Source organism: Diadema antillarum, unplaced genomic scaffold, assembly GCF_040938485.1.
Source record: "Diadema antillarum isolate AM-2024a unplaced genomic scaffold, OU_Dant_1.0 seq00001751_RagTag, whole genome shotgun sequence".
Classification (NCBI taxonomy): domain Eukaryota; kingdom Metazoa; phylum Echinodermata; class Echinoidea; order Diadematoida; family Diadematidae; genus Diadema; species Diadema antillarum.
In genome coordinates, this window is record NW_027272433.1 from 701,724 (window position 1) to 722,745 (window position 21,022).

Here is a 21,022-nt window from a genome sequence, read left to right on the forward strand (position 1 = left end):
GTTTGAAAAACGATGCCAATACTTAGTAGTCTAACATTACATCCCTCTACATCATGGTGCAGAATCTTGCTTTCGTATGCACTGGACGCGACTGAACTACTCTAACGTTACTGATCATTCTCTAGCGCGACTCACCCCGGCGTGGGGCGCAGCTTAACCAGACACCGCGCCGTGCACAGAGAACGGTGTAGTACAGCGACAGGGCTGGTTATCATACTGATAGTTTTGGCGAAATGGGCCCGTATGATATGCACCGTAAGAATGATTAGATACAATCATTATGCTCAAACAGGGTCTAACCATGTTACTTTCTATCAGTGCTAAGTAAAACGATCGTCATCCAGGTACAGCAGTCTAACAGTTACTTACCCAGCTGTGACGTTAGGGTGTTGACTGAACGAAGTTTACAAACATTCGCACATGGTCACTTCCCAGGTACGCAGCTGTTCATGCGTACTACGCCGCGCCGGTCCTATTGTACAGACCACTGGTACAGACTAATAAGCAAATTAATCAACGTTGGTGAAGGTGATGGGACAAACTATCACTTCCGAGGCGATCTGGATGTAGCTATCCTTCCGAAGCGCAGCTGAGGAAAGATAGCGTACACATTCAGATCGCCGAGGAAGTGATAGTTTGTCTCATTGCCTGAAACTAAAAGTTGATTATTAAGTTTATATGCCACATCTAGGGTCCTAGAAATTCCCATTTTATTCCACATCTGAAACCGTTTTAGCTGTCTTTAGGTATCCTTAGGGCTTAGGCTACGTGTGCGCGTAGATGACAAAACAATGAGTTTGCTGCGCGCACCGCGCGGCACCGAAGTGAAAGTGCGTTGCACTGTGTACTATCAAGTGACCTAGGTCACATGATAGTCCACAGTGCAACGCACTTTTATTTCGCGCGTACTCATCTTGCGTTAGGACTGTGTGGACTGTGTGGAGATCAGCGAAACAAAAGGGACCATCAACATAGAGTTTAACGAACTTTTCTTCTCAGGTGATCATGATGTGATGGGCAAAACTACGCTTCATCACGTGATCAGCTCTGGACCAATCCTATTGCAACATTCTTAGTATGTGGAATATAATGCAAACTAATGCAAACTGATGCAAACTGACGCAAACTAATGGAAACTAATGCAAACTCAATGCATCAACTTAGGAACCAAATATCACAACATTGTTATGTTTGAAAAGTTAAATCCTTCTATTCGATATCATGCTCCCCTCTCCATCTCTTCTTTCCCTTCTAATCTCAAGTTGTCTCATCTATTCCTTCTGTTTCGTATCCTTCCATCTAATTTTCTGTTATCATTGCGGGGCTTTAGTTTCAGTTGTTATAGTTATTGGCTTGTTTTTAAAGGTATGAATACTTTGTTGTTGTTGTTGTTGTTGTTGTTTGTGGAAATTACGGTTCTGTTTGATGGGATTTTTTTCAGGGGCCTATCTGATATGCTGGCTGTGCTTTTGATATAGACTCCTCCACTTAGGTTCTTATGACCACTAGTTATTTACGGTTTGTTGCAAGCGTGTATGTTATTTGAACATGTTTTGAGATTATTATGTTTTTTACATAACAAAATATATTTCTCCTTTTTTCATAATCATTGCAACTCATTTTTTCTTGTTCTTGTGAACACAAAGTGGAAATGAATATCAATTCGATCAAAATAACGATGTGATTTATTTCACATTGGTGCATATAGTGTTTACATACAAACTATCTTAAAAAAGGGGAACATGCTCGCCCTCGACATTTTCTTTTCTTTCTCTTTTTCTGCATTTAATACATCACCGGTGGCTTACCGTTTCTATGCAGTAGAATCAAAGTGTTAAATGCAAATCAGGGGTTTCAATCATGAGTAAGTGCAAATGAACTGGCTCTATAGGCCTATGGCCGTCAGATCTGACAATTGGTAACTGTGCTTACAGTGGGCATGGTTGCATTGTTATGACAACTAAAAGCGGTTTTTCAAATGTGCTACAATCAGCATTTTACATTTCAACAAATTACTCATAACAATATAAATGAAGGCCTAAAATGAATGATTGTTTTCGACTGGTATACATGAATAGCTCAGGTACACATTGTATGCTTACTTGGCCAGGTTATTATGGTGTACATGCTGTAGTAGCAGAAGAAGAAGACATGAAAGCAAGAAATTATAGAAAGGGTGTCTTACGATCAGAAGTGGTTTACAAAAGACATTCTAAACCCATATGGGCAAAATCCTTCTCTCAAACTCTTTTCGACTAAAAAGCAAATCAGAACTGCATACTTTCCTCACCAATGCCATTGACATTTCTATTCACGATTTACTGTTTTGAAATGGCCAATGTTACAAGTTATACACATGGCAATCGCCAAATTGTGTCTCGCCCATTCGCGCACAAGGAATTAATATTTTTTATAACTCCCAGAAGTTAATTGACCTGCTCATGACCTTTGACATTGTGGTGACCTTCAACACCCTAAGGGACATTTACCATCCAAGTTTGGTCACAAACGGACAAAGGGATCAAAAGTAATGAGCCATAATCGAAACGCGCCATAAAAACTTAACATTGGACCCTAAAAATTTGTTGACCCCTGTCTGTGACCTTTGACCTTGTGACGACCTTCACCTCCCCAAGGGACATCTTCCATCCAAGTTTGGTCACAAATGGACAAAGGGATCAAAAGTTAGGAGCCTTAAACGAAATGTGCCCTAAAAAACTTAAAGGACAAGTTCACCTTCATAAACATAAGGATTGAGAAAACGCAACAATATTAGTAGAATACATCAGTGAAAGTTTGAGGAAAATTGGACAATCGATGCAAAAGTTATGAATTTTTTTAATTTTTGTGTTGGAACCGCTGGATGAGGAGACTACTACAGCTTGTGAGTCATATGCGTACAACAGTATAAAGAAAATATAAAAGAAAATTCAACATATTTTCACTTTTTTCGCATAATAAAAGAGCAATTGACTTGCCTCTTTCTAAAGGCAGGGGGAATAATATTACCCATAACATTTATCGGTAACGAGTCAGGGGAATGTGTACTTTTTTCAAAAGATGGAATTTTGTGAAATTCTCTTTATATTTTCCTTATATCGTTGTACGCATGTGACATCTAAGTTATTCATACACTGTAGTAGTCTTCTCATCCAGCGGGTACTGCACAAAAACTTCAAAAATTCATAACTTTTGAACGGATTGTCTGATTTTCCTCAAACTTTCAATGATGTGTTCTACTAATATTGCTACATTCTCTCAATCCTTATGTTTATGACGGTGAACTTGTCCTTTAACATTGGGCCCTAAAAGTTCGTTGACCCCTGTCTGTAACCTTTGACCTTGTGGTTATCTTCAACTTCCCAAGAGACATATCTACCATCACCCAGGTTTGATTGCCATTGTAGCAACATGTGCTGAGTTACGTGTGATAAGAGAGTCTTGCAAGTAAACTTTAACGTATGACCTCAAATGCCCTTTGACCTTATCATGTGACCTCTTACGGCACCATAACATGAAGGTACCCCCAGTGCATCCATCACCCAAGATTGATTGCCATTGTAGCAACATGTGTCGAGTTATGTGTGATAAGAGTCTTGCAAGTAAACTTTAACGTATGACCTCAAATGACCTTTGACCTTATCCTGTGACCTCCAATGGCACCATAACATGAAGGTACCCCCAGTGCATCTATGACCCAAGTTAGGTTGTAATCCAAGCAACTTATGTGAAGTTATTTGTCAAAAGAGAGTCTTGCAGGTAAACTTTAACATAGAAAAGAGAGTCTTGCACATGCTCTTTAATATATGACCTCAAATGACCTTTGACATCATCACATGACCTCCGACAACACCATAACATGAAGATACCCCTAGTGCTTCTATCACCCAAGTGTGGCTGCCATTGCTGTAACAGTTGCCAAATTATGCATCATAAGAGAGTCTTGCAGGTAAACTTTAACATTTGAGATGGACGACGGAAGGACGACGGACGGACGACGGACGACGGACGGACGACGGACGGACAACGGACGGACGACGGACGGACGCCATTTGGATCCCTTAGTCTCGCCTTCACCTCCGGTGGGCGAGACAAAAATTGATGTAAAAAGTCATGACCACCATTAATTTCAAAGTTGCTGTGTGACTTCAGAACTGCTACATACAGGTGTATTGAAATAAATGTTGCGGAGCATAAAATGCATACCCTATTGTTATTTATTGAATTTCAAGCAGTGATAAAACATTTTAAAGAGAGGGAGATCGAGCAGGCTTCTGAAAAAGAAATATGAAGAGTTTTGTGGCCCTCAATGTTTTCAGGTAGTCTGCACCACCTAAAAGAATAACAAGAGTTTATAGTTCCACAACGTCTCGTCAGTGCTCTATTAAAAAAAAAAAAAAAAAAAAAAAAAATATATATATATATATATATATATGTATATACATATATATATATATATATATATATATATATATATATATATATATATATATATACAGGGCTCGACACTAACGGTGGCCCGGTGGCCCGGGGCCACCAAAAATGAAAGTCGGGCCACCAAATTTCAAAAAAGGGCAAATTTGGTGGCCCGCCTCGGGCCCGCACCAAAATTCTTTGAAAAGTAGGTCAATAAATTCGTAACTTTTTGCACCGGAAATTAGCAGTTAAATTTGTTCAAAGGATGGATGAAAAGGACTGAATGAATGCCTAAGAGTGAGTGTTGCAAGTTTGTTGAAGTTTATTTATGAGTAGATATGTCCAACTTCTAATTCTTACTATCATAAATCTTAAATATTTTTCAATTTCAATTTTGTTTTTCAATTTCAATTTATTTTCATATTTATCGATGAAAAATCACATCAAATATAACAAAATTGAATGAAATAGGGCCTACATGACATACATAGAATATTGCAAATATATAAAACATAATAGTGGTCGATCTATTAGTTTGGAATCTGTGAATGAATGCTAAAGAAATATTAAGGAACCTACTTAAAAGCGAGCTTGTTGAGCGTAGGTCCCAGTTAAAAACGATTTTAAGATTGAGAAGGGGAGCACGGGTACAACAATGACCAGAACATAAGAGAAAAATAAAATGAAAAAGTAAAATTATACAGTTATATAGCAAATTCTTCTCTTGTGCAGGTTAGGGGTCGGAAAAGCCACATGCTGTAAGTGGATGAACCATTGTCGTTCTAGCAATACAATATGACTTAATATATAATAACAATGATACCGTTTAGACAGTATTAGAAATGTGTACATTACGTGTATTAAGAAGGGAACACACGCACCTGCAAATCCAGAAAAAAAAAAAGACATTCAACAACCAGTTGCAGTGCAGTGAGAATGTGAAATACCAGCTGTTTCCTCGTCCCAGCTATTTTTAAAGAAGGAAAAATATACATATACTTGACTCTTTTAAAAAAAAGGACTTTTCATGTTTTTTATCGTTTGTTTTTTTTTTTGGGACACCAAATTTTTCTCTTGGGCCATCAAAAATTTGAAATTTAGGATTTTGGTGGCCCCATCGGGCCACCAAACAAAAAAGTTAGTGTCGAGCCATGATATATATATTTCTCATTATCAACAGACGATATGGTGTTTTTGTTATTTCATTCAGCCTTATCTTTGACATCATTTTGTCTATAATCCGTAGGGGGACTACATTTAACAAGCAGTGCTTTTAAGTAGTCCCCTCCACATTTGTATATGGTGTTATTCTATCTCAGAATATCACTATATTTTGTATATACATGTAATATACTCTGCATAGTTTTGATATAATGTCCACTATGTGTTATACCCTGTATATTTTATCATAATAATGTCCACCATGTGGAATATGAATAAATTTCATTTCATTTCATTTCATTTCATTTCATATATATATATATATACACACACACGCAAACACATACGCACATGCGCACGCGTGCGGACACAGACACAGACACACACACACACACACACACACACCCATCAACTGAGTACCTATAAAGGTCTGCAAACAGTCACACATCAAACTCAAGAAGATCACAGATCCTAGCAATTTTTAAGGGAAATACAGGTATTATTATCAATAGGCAAAATGACTTCCGAAATCAGAAACTCTCTGATATGCCTTTGTCAAGAAACGGAGATAAACACTGTACATTGTATCTCATACTTCAGAGAGACTTGGCAGCTCAACACCTGGGATAATTCATGGTATTTTTATGTGATAATTCATTGTATTTTTATGTAATAATTCATTAAATACTTGTATTTTTATGTGATAATTCATTGTATTTTCATGTAATAATTCATTGTATTTTTGTGTGATAGTTCATTGTATTTTTGTGTAATACATGTAATTCATTGTATTTTTGTGTAATACATGTAATTCATTGTATTTTTATGTGATAATTCATTGTATTTTCATGTGATAATTCATGGCATCTTCATGTAATAATTCATTGTATTTTTATGTGATACTTCGTATTTTTGTGTGATTGGTGCTCTCTATAGCCTCTTTAGGAACTGGGGATACTGTGTACCTTGTGTCTACTGGCCTGTGTGTGTTCTAGGTATGGTCCACATTTGGTAGCACATAACACACACACACCATGTAGTATACAGTGCACTCCAGGTATAACGAAGTCCTCAGGACTGGCAGTTAACTTTCATTTTACATATCAAAATTTTGTTATTGCCAAACAGTAAGAAAAGTATGTAAAGATATATAAATTACAATTTTGGGACCTGAATGTTTTACTTCATTGTAACAAGAATTTCTTTCAATCATGTTAATAATAACAGGAGTGCACTTTACACAGACCATACACCCACATTTGATTAAACAACCAGCATTATGAACAGATTTAAAAGGTAAAGCTCTCTCAAACATACGACATGACTGATCTTCAAACATTCAGTGAAGAAAATATAATCTAAAGGGTAGAAATGTTACATTTACAGTGTAATTCCATTGAATAAATTGTCATAGAACACAAAAGGGATCAAAGAGAAATCCACACTGACACACATATCTATGTACATACACAACATTGTAACTAAATGCTCTCAATACACACATTGAAGCTTACGTCTACTGAGCAAAAACACATTTTCAAAGTCTTTTCTTCACACTAAATGGGACAAAGGGAAGGAAAGAGGAATGACTCAACACACCCTTTGTCTGCTGTGAGAAATACAAGATCTATCAGCACTGAAAAAATTCATCTTTGAATGCTTTTAAGAACAAAGTTAATGGCTTTCAAGTCTACCACTGTCACAGTAGAGCATCTGTATAGAGTATAATTTGATGTAATGCCTGAGATATCACAATGCTAAAGACTTTAATGATGAAATCTTAAAGGTCCAATGTACTGTACTGTATCACATGCGGTAAAATGAAGAACAAGCAAAAGGCTCTGATTAACTTCCTCAGGTAAATGTATTCACTTTGCCTTGACACTGCTCACAAATAGACCTCATGTCCTAAACAGGTTAATGCAATGTAAATGGCACACACCATTAATTTTTCACACTTGAATAAGAGGCAGGTTGAAACTTGAGATGGAGGGGGGGGGGGGGGGGAAGCGAGCAATACAATATGTTATAGTACGACTATGAATACAGAGCTAGGAAATGTACCATCCAGTACGGCCCCAACAGAGAGTGGTTCATAAGTATTCATATTCATGTACATTAGTGAGCCTTACAAATGCAATGTGAACACTACAACGATGCTAATTACAAAAAAAAAAAAAAAAGTGGTGTTCTGCATATGCATAGGACAGGTGTTTCCATAGTCCAGCCCAGAAGGCTGCATTGTCCTAGCATTCATGTTGCAGATCTAAAGCTCGCTATTGTTGGTTTGGGTTAGGTGTAAGCCTGTCTGAAGAAAATCTAGAATGCGCAAAATATAAACATGGTAACTCAGGACAATTCTCAAAAGAAGTTGTTGGATGTTTGGCACATTTGACACTACAAATACATCAATGACAGAATAACAACTTGCTAGTGGGAATAAAAATGCAATCTGAAGCTGAATATTCGTTTGATGCAAAATAACATATTTTCTAGGTATTGAATCACGTATCGTTGCTGGGATGAAAAGACCTTGCACCTCAAATTTGGGAGAAAGTCACTTTTTAGGACTATTATCTTCAGATAATCAGTTACGTGACGTCATGTGATGGTCCAAATCCTAGCTCTGTCTTATCCCAAAAATGAAGGAAAGGTGATCCCATTTGTTACAGTGCTGTCTTTGGCTGTTATGCTTTTTCGTTCTCATGAAACATTTGACATTATTGAGATACAATGTTTTGTCACACCGACAAGATCAATAGTGATATTACATACACATTGCAATCATATCGAGACAATAATGTTGATAACCACAAACTGTTTGGAGGTTTTGAAGTAAGTTGACTGCTATGAGTAAAAATCATTACATTATGAGTGTCCCCTTAACTGAACAGAATACCCCGCCACCATTTCATGAAAACTGTCGGCCCTGACAAGTTGTCACTCTCTGACAATTACCATAGCAACAGTCAGTAACCAGAGGTTCTCAGCCAATCAAAACCAAGGATTTTACTGAAATTGTCAGAGACTGACAGCTTTCATGAAATTGTGCCCAGATGCTCACGAAGAAAAAAAATCACAGTAGTTACTAGTGCTAGCATGCTACATTTAAACCATATTCCTGAACATCAGAAGTGTAAGCCATCCAGTATGTACCTAGAACATACAGGGTTACCTCCTCCATTTACAACAACATCAACAACAAAAAACTTACTTTATCACCATGATTACTAGTACTTACCTGTTGTACTATAAACTAATAATACCAAATAATACATTTTGCTGTGGGGAGTCACATGATTTCAAATAAGCCTGGGATCCTAGAGTCAGGGACAAACTGAAGGTAAACACAAAGAAGACTGGGAAATCTGAGCAATACTGTGTGTGAACAAAACAGTCAAATTTGACTTTGCCGCATCGTCTTTTCATTCAAGGTTCTGATGCAATAACTGCAGGGCTGCCAACATTCACAGATCAAAATTAGGGAGGATCGAAAGAGCAATCAAAGAGATAGTAGTGTAGTGCAAACATCTTTACAGGCAAAACTACTTCCTAAATCAAGGCAGTTGTTATCATTCATTGTGAGAAGATATATTTAAGCTTGCAGGGAGCTGTCTGCAGAATTTCAGAGATATGACAGCTCCGTGATTAAGGTACAGACTGATCACAGTACTTTCAGTATCATCTATTATCAGAACTTGACAGTAACTTCTTCTTCTGGTGGCCCATTTGGGCCACTAAAATATCGGGATCTGAAATTTTTGTGATCCCCCAAAAAAGGCATGTGGTGGCCCAAAATAAATGGAAATATGAAAATTCATTTTGAATTTTAGATGCCCAATTGGGCCACCAAAAGATAACCTTTTCAGAAATTTGGTGGTCCTACATCAACTTTTAGTGGCCCCGGGACACCGCTAATGTAAAATCCTGATTATGATGCCAGGGGCCTACACACATTAGATGATAAGAGTCATGGTCCTGCTGGCAATGATAGAATTTCCCTTTGGCCAGGGAAAAGTGCTTTGGTAACACTCTCAGAAGAGCATGTTCTAAGATTCCTCCAACTTAAGTAACACTGACACTGTTGTCAAGAGTATCACAGAAGTTTTTTGTATCTTAGACGTATATTTCTACTTTTGAAAGACACTGAGAAATCCTGAAATGTGCCACAGGAATGTAAAACCTTCCCTGCATAGAGTTTGAATTGAAAAGCAGCATGACGTCTCTACCTTCGCTCTGACAATACGAAGCGTATTGAATGACCTTGCCCATTACCTTATCCACATACAAGAATGATAGCAAACAAATTAACAAATTGATGTACCTGAGCACACAAATATCTCATATCAATTTGTTACACTATCATTCATAACATACTGCAAACTCTTGTTCTTTATAGTGTGATACAACTGTATTACATCTCAATCATGTCCAACCTTTTTTACCTTTCTTAAGTGTCCTCTTTTGACAATCTAACATGTGAAAATGTCCAGCATACCAGCCTTCCTTTCAAATTGTATTGTTCACAAACACTTCAGTTTTCTTCTTGCCATCAAGTTTCCATGTATCCCTTTTCTGCCTTGGTCCTTCATCAGTATAAAAAAGATAATGTCTGCAAAAGTCTGTTGGCATCTCAACAGCCGTTTGTTTCCTCAGGCTGCGAGGCAAGACCATACCTGGTTAACTTCCAAAAGTTTGGCTGCAAAAACATCACTCCCTCTAGTCATCGTCGCTATCGCTTATGCAGTTGTTTCGTTGAAAACGGCTGGGCGATGATGATGATGCGGCTGGTTCGTCATCTCCCTCCTCATCTTCATCCTCCTCCTCCTCCTCCTCTTCTCTCTCTTCTTGTTCGTCTCCCCCATCATCCATCTCTTCATCTTTATCCTCCGCTCTCAGAGATTGGCTTGATGAGGAGCTCCCTGCAGTCTCCGTCCTGCATACATTTTAAATCATCAACATGAAAAGGAAATTGTCACCTCCTGATAACAACATAATAGTATAACACGAACAAAAAGAACACAGGCAAGACAAAACAAACTAAAATGCAGAAAAACTTATTTGTAATCTATTTTTTCAATGCCTATTAAAATTGCTAAAAAAATAAACTCACAGAGATATACATTGTATATCAAGATTAAAGATTATGTGAAAAGGTGTTTATTTCTTTCTAAGGGAAATAAAAACAAGGATGGATGTTTGAGAAAGTAAGACAGTGCTAACTAGTATAAGAAAAGAAACTTTCACTAGTGCTTCAGCCATTGAACGCTTTCTATCTTTACAACATACAGAATAACACTTGTGAATCTGTGATCGTGATCCATATACATAGATGATTGTGCTGTAGTACCCTATACATTTTATTGATATGCGAACTCTTACAAACAACGAGGATCTGAAAACCATGACAGTCATCTTGCAGTATCAAGTAACTCACCATATCAGGGAACAAGAAATAAAGAGTTGGGATCACCTTGTTGTAAGAGGGTTGTAATATATCCAACCTCTTTCAACAAGGTTCCATTGTAATTCATGAGCAGGACATCCATGAACTTCATTTTGATCCTTGACTTCAGATATTTATTCATTTTTTTCTTTTTAACCATAATCTACTCAGTTATACCATCATGCTCCATTCCATGTTCAAAGCTTAAACAAATCATATTTTGTACATCACATTCTTCACGAGGCAAATAGGCTTTGACTTTGATCCTATTACAGATGACCTGAGAATTATTTGATGTACATGTATTCCCTTGTCACACTACTAAACATCATATCCCAAATACATGAGGCATTTTACATTATAACAGATTTAAACCTCTAGGCACACCTTATCCCCCTTTCCATGGCTGGATTTTCCTTAAAATGTCAGTTAGTCACCATGATATAAAAAAGCTTTCAAGTACTGTAAAAGTGGAAATTTTCGTGGTGCTGAAATTTTTGCATTTTTCTCACAACCAGAAACTAGTGTGAAAATAAAAGCACGCGAATATTTTATGCTTGCTGTATGTTCCAGTAGTTGATGTCTTGATCCTGCGAAATTAAAAATACGCGAAACTCTTCTTACCCGGCCTAGTGCGAAAAATTAGGCGCGCGAAAATATCCACTTTTACAGTAGCTGAATACACACAGTGGAAAAAAAAAAAAAATGTGTGGACTACTAACTGTAGACTACCTGAAACATAATTCTCAAAGAACTTCTTATGGAGAGGCACACAATGAAACTTGCCTGTCTAGATCTTTACTGCTGCTGGGGCCATCTTCAGGGTCCTCATTCTCCTTGCCCGATGATGTCGAAGGCACTTTTGTGAAAAACATGGAGACAGATTTCTGCCAGTCTGGTGTTGGTTGAGGACATACCGTATTCCCACCTCCGTAACGGTCCTTCTTTCCTCCTGTGAGGTCAAAGTAGACGTAGAGTGGCATCAGTATAAGGAAAAGAGAATTATCAAGCTAAAGCTGGAGGAAAATACAGGCCACTCCCATTATAACAAGTTTTTGGAACCAGCAGTTTTCTGCTGGTCTAGAAAAAAAAAAATCTTTTGCAGTGTCCTAGAAAGTACGTACATAAGTCAAGTCCACAATCATGCAATGCATGTATTGTATATTGAAATGCTACAAAAATGATGGGTCATACACAGCAAATTTTGCAATTAGATAAAAGTGCCAAATATTAGCAATCCCCCTTCTAGCCAGTGGGAACTGAAAAAAAAAATAGTTGGGAACATGAAAGGTAAGAACCCTGGACAAGCACAGTGGGTTGGCTCATAAAATGAAAGTACATGTACTCCTCCTAAGTAGAAGTAATGGTAAACAAACAATTCTGACAAACAATACTTTGGGCTTTGCAGTGAAACAAGTTGTGAGGAACCTCACATGCTTAGTTTAGTCTACTACACTTTTTAGCAGCACAGCTACTTCAAAGACAATTTCAGGTTACTTAACTGTACATTTGAAATTAATTGCTGCAAATATGATAAAATGATATTTCACTGCATACCAATTATAAACTTATGAAATAAAAGCTTTCATTTCATTGAAAATTCATACAAACTAATTGAGATATGACTGCTCTTTCTTTAGGTTCTACGAATTGTCACAAAATTCACCAGAACACTGAAATATTTATTGAAAAAAATTATTCATAAAACTGTCATTTAAAGGGTGTGTACAGTTCTGGTTGAGGTGAGGATTTAGCTTTTAACATTTAGCGAGATATTCGAAACCACTCTATGAAATGTCAAAGAGCATGCAATTCTAAGGGGTATCAAAAGTTTATTTGATGAAAATCGGTTTTGAAATGGCTGAGTTATCCAAAAACAATGTGAAACAAAGAGATCCCAATAAAAGGCGTGGCCTGTCGCCTTTTATTATTATCATCACTTTTTTGGATATTTCAGCCATTAGAAAACCAATTTTCATTAAATAAACATTGAATCTTTCTTAAAATTACATGCTTCTTCATATTTCATAAGAGGTTTCTCATTATCTCACTTATGAATGTTCAAAACATGAATCCCCACCTCAACCAGTACTGTACAGTCCCTTTAAAGCAATTCCTTGACTCCCTGCTTTTTGTGTAATGGCTCTGTTCTAGGATGCATAAAGTCATAAAGTGGGAGGTACTGTTAAAATGAGTGATGCAATGAGTTTGAATATTGTGATAAATGAAAGTTAGTATGAAAATGAAACAAACTTACAGAAGTAAAGACAAAGTGAACAGGCCTTAATAAGTATGGTTTAAAAATGCATAAATCATACTTGTCTCTGTCACACAAACTGTGTGATAAGTTTGAACTCTGCATACAAAGTGTTTGTCCTTTGTACACGTTGTAAATGAAAGATGTTATTTTGCATCATTATGACTGTAATCCTTTAAAAGACTGACACAAACCTGATTTGGGAGAACTCAACGAAGATCCTCCAGTAGGCGCCAAGGCCTTTCTTGGTGCCTTTGCTGCAACAGCTGAAACAGAAAAATTCAACACAAAATTGCTGTGACAAATTTTGAAATGTGTAAAACAAACAAAAAACAAAAAAACAAAAAAGAGAATATCTCTCATCAGGACAGTGCTAGGCCAGGCTAATGTTATTTGGAGGATCACTTAGACATATACAAATTCACCTACACATAGGTCACTGATATATCCTTGTTTGTGACTGGCCAATGTGCTGACATTCATGTTTAAGGATTAAGTAAGCCATTTGCTTATCTGTGCAACATTTATGTGTTTTGAAAGCAAACTCTAAAAACATAGTATGGCTATAATATACACTGTATGCAAAGATATACATTGTAATCAATTGAAGTCATGGATTTTATCAAGTACATAAATTATGTGCATATTTGTCTACTTGTGCATTTTAATGATATTTGTACAGGTAATACTCATTCCTTCTAAATTATTAAGTACATTGCAATTGTATTGACAACAGTAAAACATTGGCTGTACCCTGGTACACACATGTATGTACAAACTTAAGAATCACTACCCAGTACTATCAGTCAACATCCCCCCATTTATTTATCTACTTATTGTTTTCTTTTAGAGCTGTATACAAATTCATGTTAATGAGTAGTGCCAGGAGTATTTGCTTGGTTGTACACTGTTAAATGCATGTCTCACATGTACAACTTACATTACTATTGCGACACCTAGTGTACACGGCATCTTCGCTATATTTTTATTTCAGGTGACCAAATACGTGTGTCACACACAAAGCGCACTGCTATAGCTTCTGACCATCCGAGCATTGAGAATTTAGGGTTTCTGGGACGAACACTGAACTAGGGCTTTCTATAGCTCAGACGGTAGAGCACCGGGCTTGCATCCAGAGGTCTCGGGTTTGAATCCCGATGGAATCCCATTTTCTTTGCTCAATTTTTCAATAATAAATTACATTCATTTCTGGTCAGTTTTCCTCTGCTTCTGCTTGTTACATACTCAAAAAGCTGCATCACTTCGGTGATCCCTCGCATTTATCCCCAAGTTAAATTATCCTTCAGGTTTATGTCACGTTTAAGTGCGTGCATGTGTGTCACACACAAAGCGCACTGCTATAGCTTCTGACCATCTGAGATTGTAAGCATTGAGAATTTAGGGTTTCTGGGACAAACACTGAACTAGGGCTTTCTATAGCTCAGTCGGTAGAGCACCAGGCTACCATCATCCGGAGGTCTCGGGTTCAAATCCCTATGGAATCCCATTTTCTTTGCTCAATTTTTCAATTACATTTTTATTTTTGCAAATTTCACAAGCTGGGTGTTATTCGCGAATCTAAAAACTCTCATCCCAACATGACTGTGTCATGCAACATGCATTCATGCATACATGTTTATTTCTCCATTCATTATTGTTCTCCACAATTATCAATTTAACCACACATAAAATTGTCAGAAGTTTCAATTTGCGAAAAATTAGACTTGCTGAATGCAAGTCTGGCATGCAATATGGCATACCGGTCTCACAGTATTACAATTGTACAATTTGTACATGTACTTTCACACCCAAAAATGTATACAAACATGTACTTGCAGATCATTTGTATTGAAAAAATGGGGACTGCACTGAAGCAAGTAAGTAAAATTTAGTTAACATCATAATCAACATATTGGGGGTAATGCATGGTTGTGTGTACTTTTCCTTTTGTCATCAGCGGTTAGTAAGGGATATCAACTACTGGGAGTTATAAAGAGAACTTTCTCACAACTAGACAAGACAACTCTACCAACTTTGTTCAAGACCCTAATTCGACCACACCTAGAATATGGGAGTGTTCTATGGCACAACAGGTACAAAGAAGATGCAATGAAAATTGAAAGAGTCCAGCGGAAGGCAACCAAATTGGTTCGCGAAATCAAGGACCTCCCATACCAAGAAAGACTTAAGCATCTGAATATGTACTCTCTGTTCTACAGAAGAAGAAGAGGAGACATGATTGCTGTTCATCAAATCATGCATGGACTTCTCAACATCTCACAGGACCACTTCTTCTCCCAACCTACAAGTAGAACCACAAGAGGGCACTGTTTCAAGATCCAGAGAGAACATTGCAGATTGGATGTTCGAAGCAAGTCTTTCAGCAAACGTATAATACAGGACTGGAACAGCTTGCCGGAACATATAGTGGTCTTGCCAACAACTGAAAAATTTAAAAGATATATTGACAAATATTGGTGGGAGCATCATTTTGATCTCCCATGACTCCACTCCTGCGCATGTCGTACTCTGTCGTACTCAGTTAAGTACAGGCCAAACAAGAAGCAGTGATCGGGAATTACAGGCCAACGCCTTCTTCCTGTACCAGAGGATGATGATGATGATGATGATGATGATGATGATGATGATGGGTAAGGTTACCCATATTTGGTCACCTACCAGAATTTGGTCACTTATCACTAATCACAAGCCAGCAAGTTCTTTTGTCACAACACACGCAAATCACATTATTTTACATACTGACATGGCATTATCGTTCACGACAGGAAAGCCCCTTAACACTAGTAACTTAGTCACCTCCAAAAATCCATCAAAAATCCCAAATTTCATCATCAGAAATGCAGAATCAGCACAACTTTTCCAAAGCGCACACGAATTAAGTCCAGTGTTAAGATTAATAAGAATTAGGGTCACTGAAAAAGCACTAAAAATCAAGAAATATACCCTTCTCTTGGCATTTGTGAGATTTTTTGTTTATTGCAAGCTCAGCTCAGAGAGGGTGAATCTTTGACAATAATGTCATACCAGTGATTACCAGTAATGACAGTTTAATAATAAAATATATCAGATGTGAGACTAGATTGATGAGAAGTGAAGAGGCGCCCTCATGAGCACTGGCACTGCGGTGAGGAAGACTCGCGAGTACCCCAGAGGTGCTCATGAGGGGGAGAGCGCCTTATTGTGAGACGGAGCCCCCCTCATGAACGGATTTCCCGGATTGGGGGTAGGGTCATCATCAGTGGTCATAAACTCATAGAGTCATATGTTCCTAAACAAGACTTCACAGGATGCGCTGACCTACGTATGTCAGGGCTGCCAACTCTCACGCATTGAGCGTGAGACTCACGCATTTTGGTCCTTTCTCCCTCTAAAACTTTATTTCATTTGTATGCATTTCTATTGATCTCACTCATTTTGACTCCTAAATTATTGTTTATAGCATTTTTATTGGCCTGCTGAGTCTCAGTCACTCTCATCTCACTCTCAACTAGTTTCCAGCATTGGCTGCCCTGCTGCCCTGCCTATGTGTACATATAACAACAGTGTAACACGAGCATCGTGAGATTTGTTTTGTTTTTTAGCTTTAGGCGTTGCAGTCATTGTTTGTTTGTTCATTCATTACAGCTGTGATACAATGATCATGTCATCATTACCAACATTACATAAATCACCCGGCCCTATAAGAAACTAGACTCTAGACCTCTAGCTATGGCAACCGACATATATCCGGGTCTAGTGGGACTACAGCCAGGATAAGCAAGCAGACAGTGGCAAGAACATGATTTCATATTCTGCAATTCTTACCTTTCCTTGCCGAATTATCTGCCTTTGTTCTGACCATGATGTATCTTGAAGATGCGGAACTGATTTAGAAGATGAGGTGCGGTACTTGTTTGATAGGTAAGCAGCAAATGTGCAAAGCAACGCCGTTTGCAGTCGATATTCGGTAGTGAATGAAGTGGCAACAAGTTACTGCGTAGAATACATAGAGCTATACATGCACTAGACTATGCACGGCCACGGACGTACACACACAGGAAGACTTTGGCGCGCGGACCCCTTTGATCTTGTGAATTTCCCGCGTTTCGGTCAAACACTGACGCGTTGGCACAGTCTCTTATCCAGTCGTCAAATTGAAATATAAGCTTGTACATATACTTGTAGTTCTAAAAAAAAATCGCATCTATAAAAGTTTAAGCATTAACTGTTAGTAGGCGATATCGAAAATTTTCATAATTACAATAAAAAATAAAGAAAAGGAAAAAAAAAAACCGTATATTAATATGTGGGAACATACGTTTACATTAACAAGAAGAATTTTTAATGATCAATGTACCGGTAACTCTATTTGGCACGAAATCTGAGCAAGCACATTCATCATTACTATCAGTAGGCCTAATCATGTAAAATATCGTAGCAGTCAGTACCGGTACATAATGTCTGTCTTGCAACATTGTACATCGACCTAGAGCGCCCCCCCCCCCCCCATTTTTTTTTTTTTTTTTTTGAAATTAATAAAAGCGTATACCGGTATGTCAACATGTCCTCTTTTTTTTTTATTATCAATAAAGACATGATTACAACATGTAAGCTATTTTTTTCCATACATTTTAAAGGACGAGTCCACCCTCATAGGCGATGTAGATTGAATGAATGCAGCAATATTGATAGAACACAACAGTGAGATTTTGAGGAAAATCATACAATCCATTCAAAAGTGAAGAAATTTTTACGTTTCTGCTTAGTCAATGCTAGATGAGAAGACTACTACAGCTTGTGATGTCACATTATATGTCTACCATGGTAGAAATCAACATACATGTACTTAGTATTACTCTCACTTTTCTTGCATGATAAAAGAACGTTTGACTTGCCTCTCTCAGAAGGCAGGGGGAATTAACCTAAACATATGTCAACGACAAGTCGAGAAAATATGCACTTTTTTCAAAAAATAAAATTTTGTGAAATTCTCTTTATATTTTCCTTATATTGTTCTACGTGTGTGACATTACCGAATACACTGTGTAGTATAGTCTTCTCATCCAGCAGTGACTGCACATATACAGAGACTTGAAAATTTCATAACTTATGAACAGATTGTCTGTTTTTCCTCAAAAATTTCACTGATATGTTGAATTCTACTAATATTGCTGCATTCACTCATATCCACATTTATATGAAGGTGGACTTGTACTTTGAATAGGCCCTACCAACACCAGGGCCCCATTTTATAAAAGATGTTGGGATAGCCACTCGTGCTGGAATGGCAACTTCCACTAGCAACGACCAATCAAGAAGCTGAATTCTTGTCATTTCCATATGGCATTAATTGCCATTCCATTAAAGGACAAGTCCACCTTCATATACACGTGGGTTGAGTGAATGATCAATATTGGTAGAACACATCAGTGAAAGTTTGAAGAAAATCAGACAATCCGTTCAAAAGTTATGAATTCTTAAAGTATCTGTGCAGTCACCGCTGGATGAGAAGACTACTACAGTGTATGACGTCACATGCGTACAACAATATAAGGAAAATATAGAGAATTTCACAACATTTTGCTTTTTGAAAAAAGTGTACAGTATGTCCTCAAAAATATTACAACCAGATTTTCGCATTGATAACACCCAATATGACTAAACTGTCTGAATGCTACTTCAGAGTCTTGAAATATAACATTTCAGCTCTATTTTGCAGAAAACCCCATTCAATTTGGATAAGCGGTCACAGAGAAATGTGGATTGTTGTAAAGCATGTCATGAGTCTGATTCTTCCAAGTTTAGCACTTCAATGCTCTTGTGTGTGAATACAATAGACAGAACTTGGAGGGAAGAGATTTCGGACATCCTCTACAAAACTCCTTTCTCTTTGACTACTGAAGCAAATCGAATGGGGTTCTCTGTAAGATGTGGGCAATGAGTTATAGTTTCATACCCTGAATTTGTGTTTAGATTGATTCACTATTTTTAAAGATATCATTGCGGAGGGTCCCGTGGTAATTTTTTTGCGGTACATACGGTACATATCCTTGACTTATCACCGAAGTATGATAAGGGTAAAATTATTCCCCTTTGAATTCTTAAAGAGGGAAGTCAAGTGTCCTTTTATTATGCAAGAAAGTGAAGATATGTCGCATTTTCTTTATATTTTCTTTATATCCTTGCACACATGTGACATCACAAACCGTAGTAGTCTTCTCATCCAGCAGAGACTGCGCAGAAACTTCAAGAATTCATTACTTTTGAAGAAATTTTCCGGTTGTCCTCAAACTATTTTCACTGATGTGTTCTATTGCTATTGCTGTTTTCACTCAATCCACATGTCTATGAAGGTGGAGTTGTCAAGTGAGCATTGCTATTATATCATATTATGAAATGGAGCCCAGAACTGAATTAAACTGAATTGACTGGAAATGTTTCCTCTGTTCTCAACTACCACAATTTTTATAGTCACATGATTAGTAATGCTGCTGGAACCAAGAAAGAAATACATTGAAGGCAAGTATATGTAGTGTTGTGAGAATTATTGTCACAATCAATATGCTTTATTACACAGTTGGACGGAAAGTGAGTTTAACATGGTTTACTCCATCAATCACATGGAAGAGAACATATTCTGCATGTACGCATGTATACATGAAAGTTTACCAGAGTGCAAATCAGTTTGAAATAATTGCTCTTACAGTGCTACACGTTTCCAGACAAATACAACCCCATTTCACAAACATTTACATATGGAATTGTGTTTATTTGTCTGCATTGTTTGTTTGTTTTTGTTTGTTTGTTTTTTTTTTTTGTTTCAGCACATTTATGAACATTTAAAATGAGGAGAAAATCACATCCAGGTTGGAAGCTTTTCTTCAAAGTAAAATTTGATGAAATAGGCCTATGTGATAATTGATCTGCATATCAATGAATGACAAACTCTAAAAAATTAATTCTTCACACACACACACACACACACACACACACACACACATACACCTGCACAGATATACAGATTGACATTGGCTACAAAAGTTAATAGCATGTGTAAATGCTGTAAATTATCACTACCAGTACTTTTGACTCTGATTGTATTTGCCTGAAGTTTTACACCTCAAGATGCTACACTGTAAACAAATAGAAAAAATAAAAATAAAGGAAGCAAAGATTCACAGAAAACAGTGTTTGTGACCTGTCACCACCAACAGCCTGATAAATAATCAAACATTACTTTATCGACTTTGGAACTTTCTAAATGGTTCCGATTCTATGCCCACCATTATCATGATTTGCCCCAAATTATCCTATCTCCTAACTGAGGTGGTCATAGAGCAATCATGATACACATACACATGCTTGTTCCAGATTTTTAGACATACCCCCTATAAGGATAGAAATTGGTTAGCAGGCTTTTGGAAGGGATGTCATCCCCATCACACCTTTTTGGAAGGGAAGCTAGCAAAGCAGTGTGCCTTATGTACATGCAGTATATGTGGCAAAATATCCTGCGAAAAGAAGGCCAGCCAGGCATGCTTTGCAGCAAAACATGCACAGTACATACATTTGGGGAAATTGAATCAAACAACAAGAGGCCGCACTATCCCTACTTTGAATTTTTCGGGGGTTTAAAACTTACCCTATTTGGGAAACTTTTTCAGGACTGTTTGCAAAAGATTTGAAAGATTTGAAAACTACCCCTAATTGAAATATATTTTGGGAAAAAAATCCTAAAAGGG

General features: G+C 37.3%; 1 protein-coding gene across 1 annotated transcript; it reads right to left on the reverse strand.

The window, feature by feature from the left end:
- Positions 1-9,729: 9,729 nt before the first annotated feature.
- On the reverse strand, positions 9,730-17,254 carry LOC139712030 (PCNA-associated factor-like). Its single transcript, XM_071623870.1, has 4 exons — positions 17,106-17,254; positions 13,475-13,546; positions 11,810-11,975; positions 9,730-10,513 (listed from the first exon to the last, which is right to left on the reverse strand). Exons 1-4 carry the CDS (start codon positions 17,140-17,142, stop codon positions 10,297-10,299), a joined length of 492 nt encoding a protein of 163 aa, XP_071479971.1. The 5' UTR covers positions 17,143-17,254; the 3' UTR covers positions 9,730-10,296.
- Positions 17,255-21,022: the final 3,768 nt, after the last annotated feature.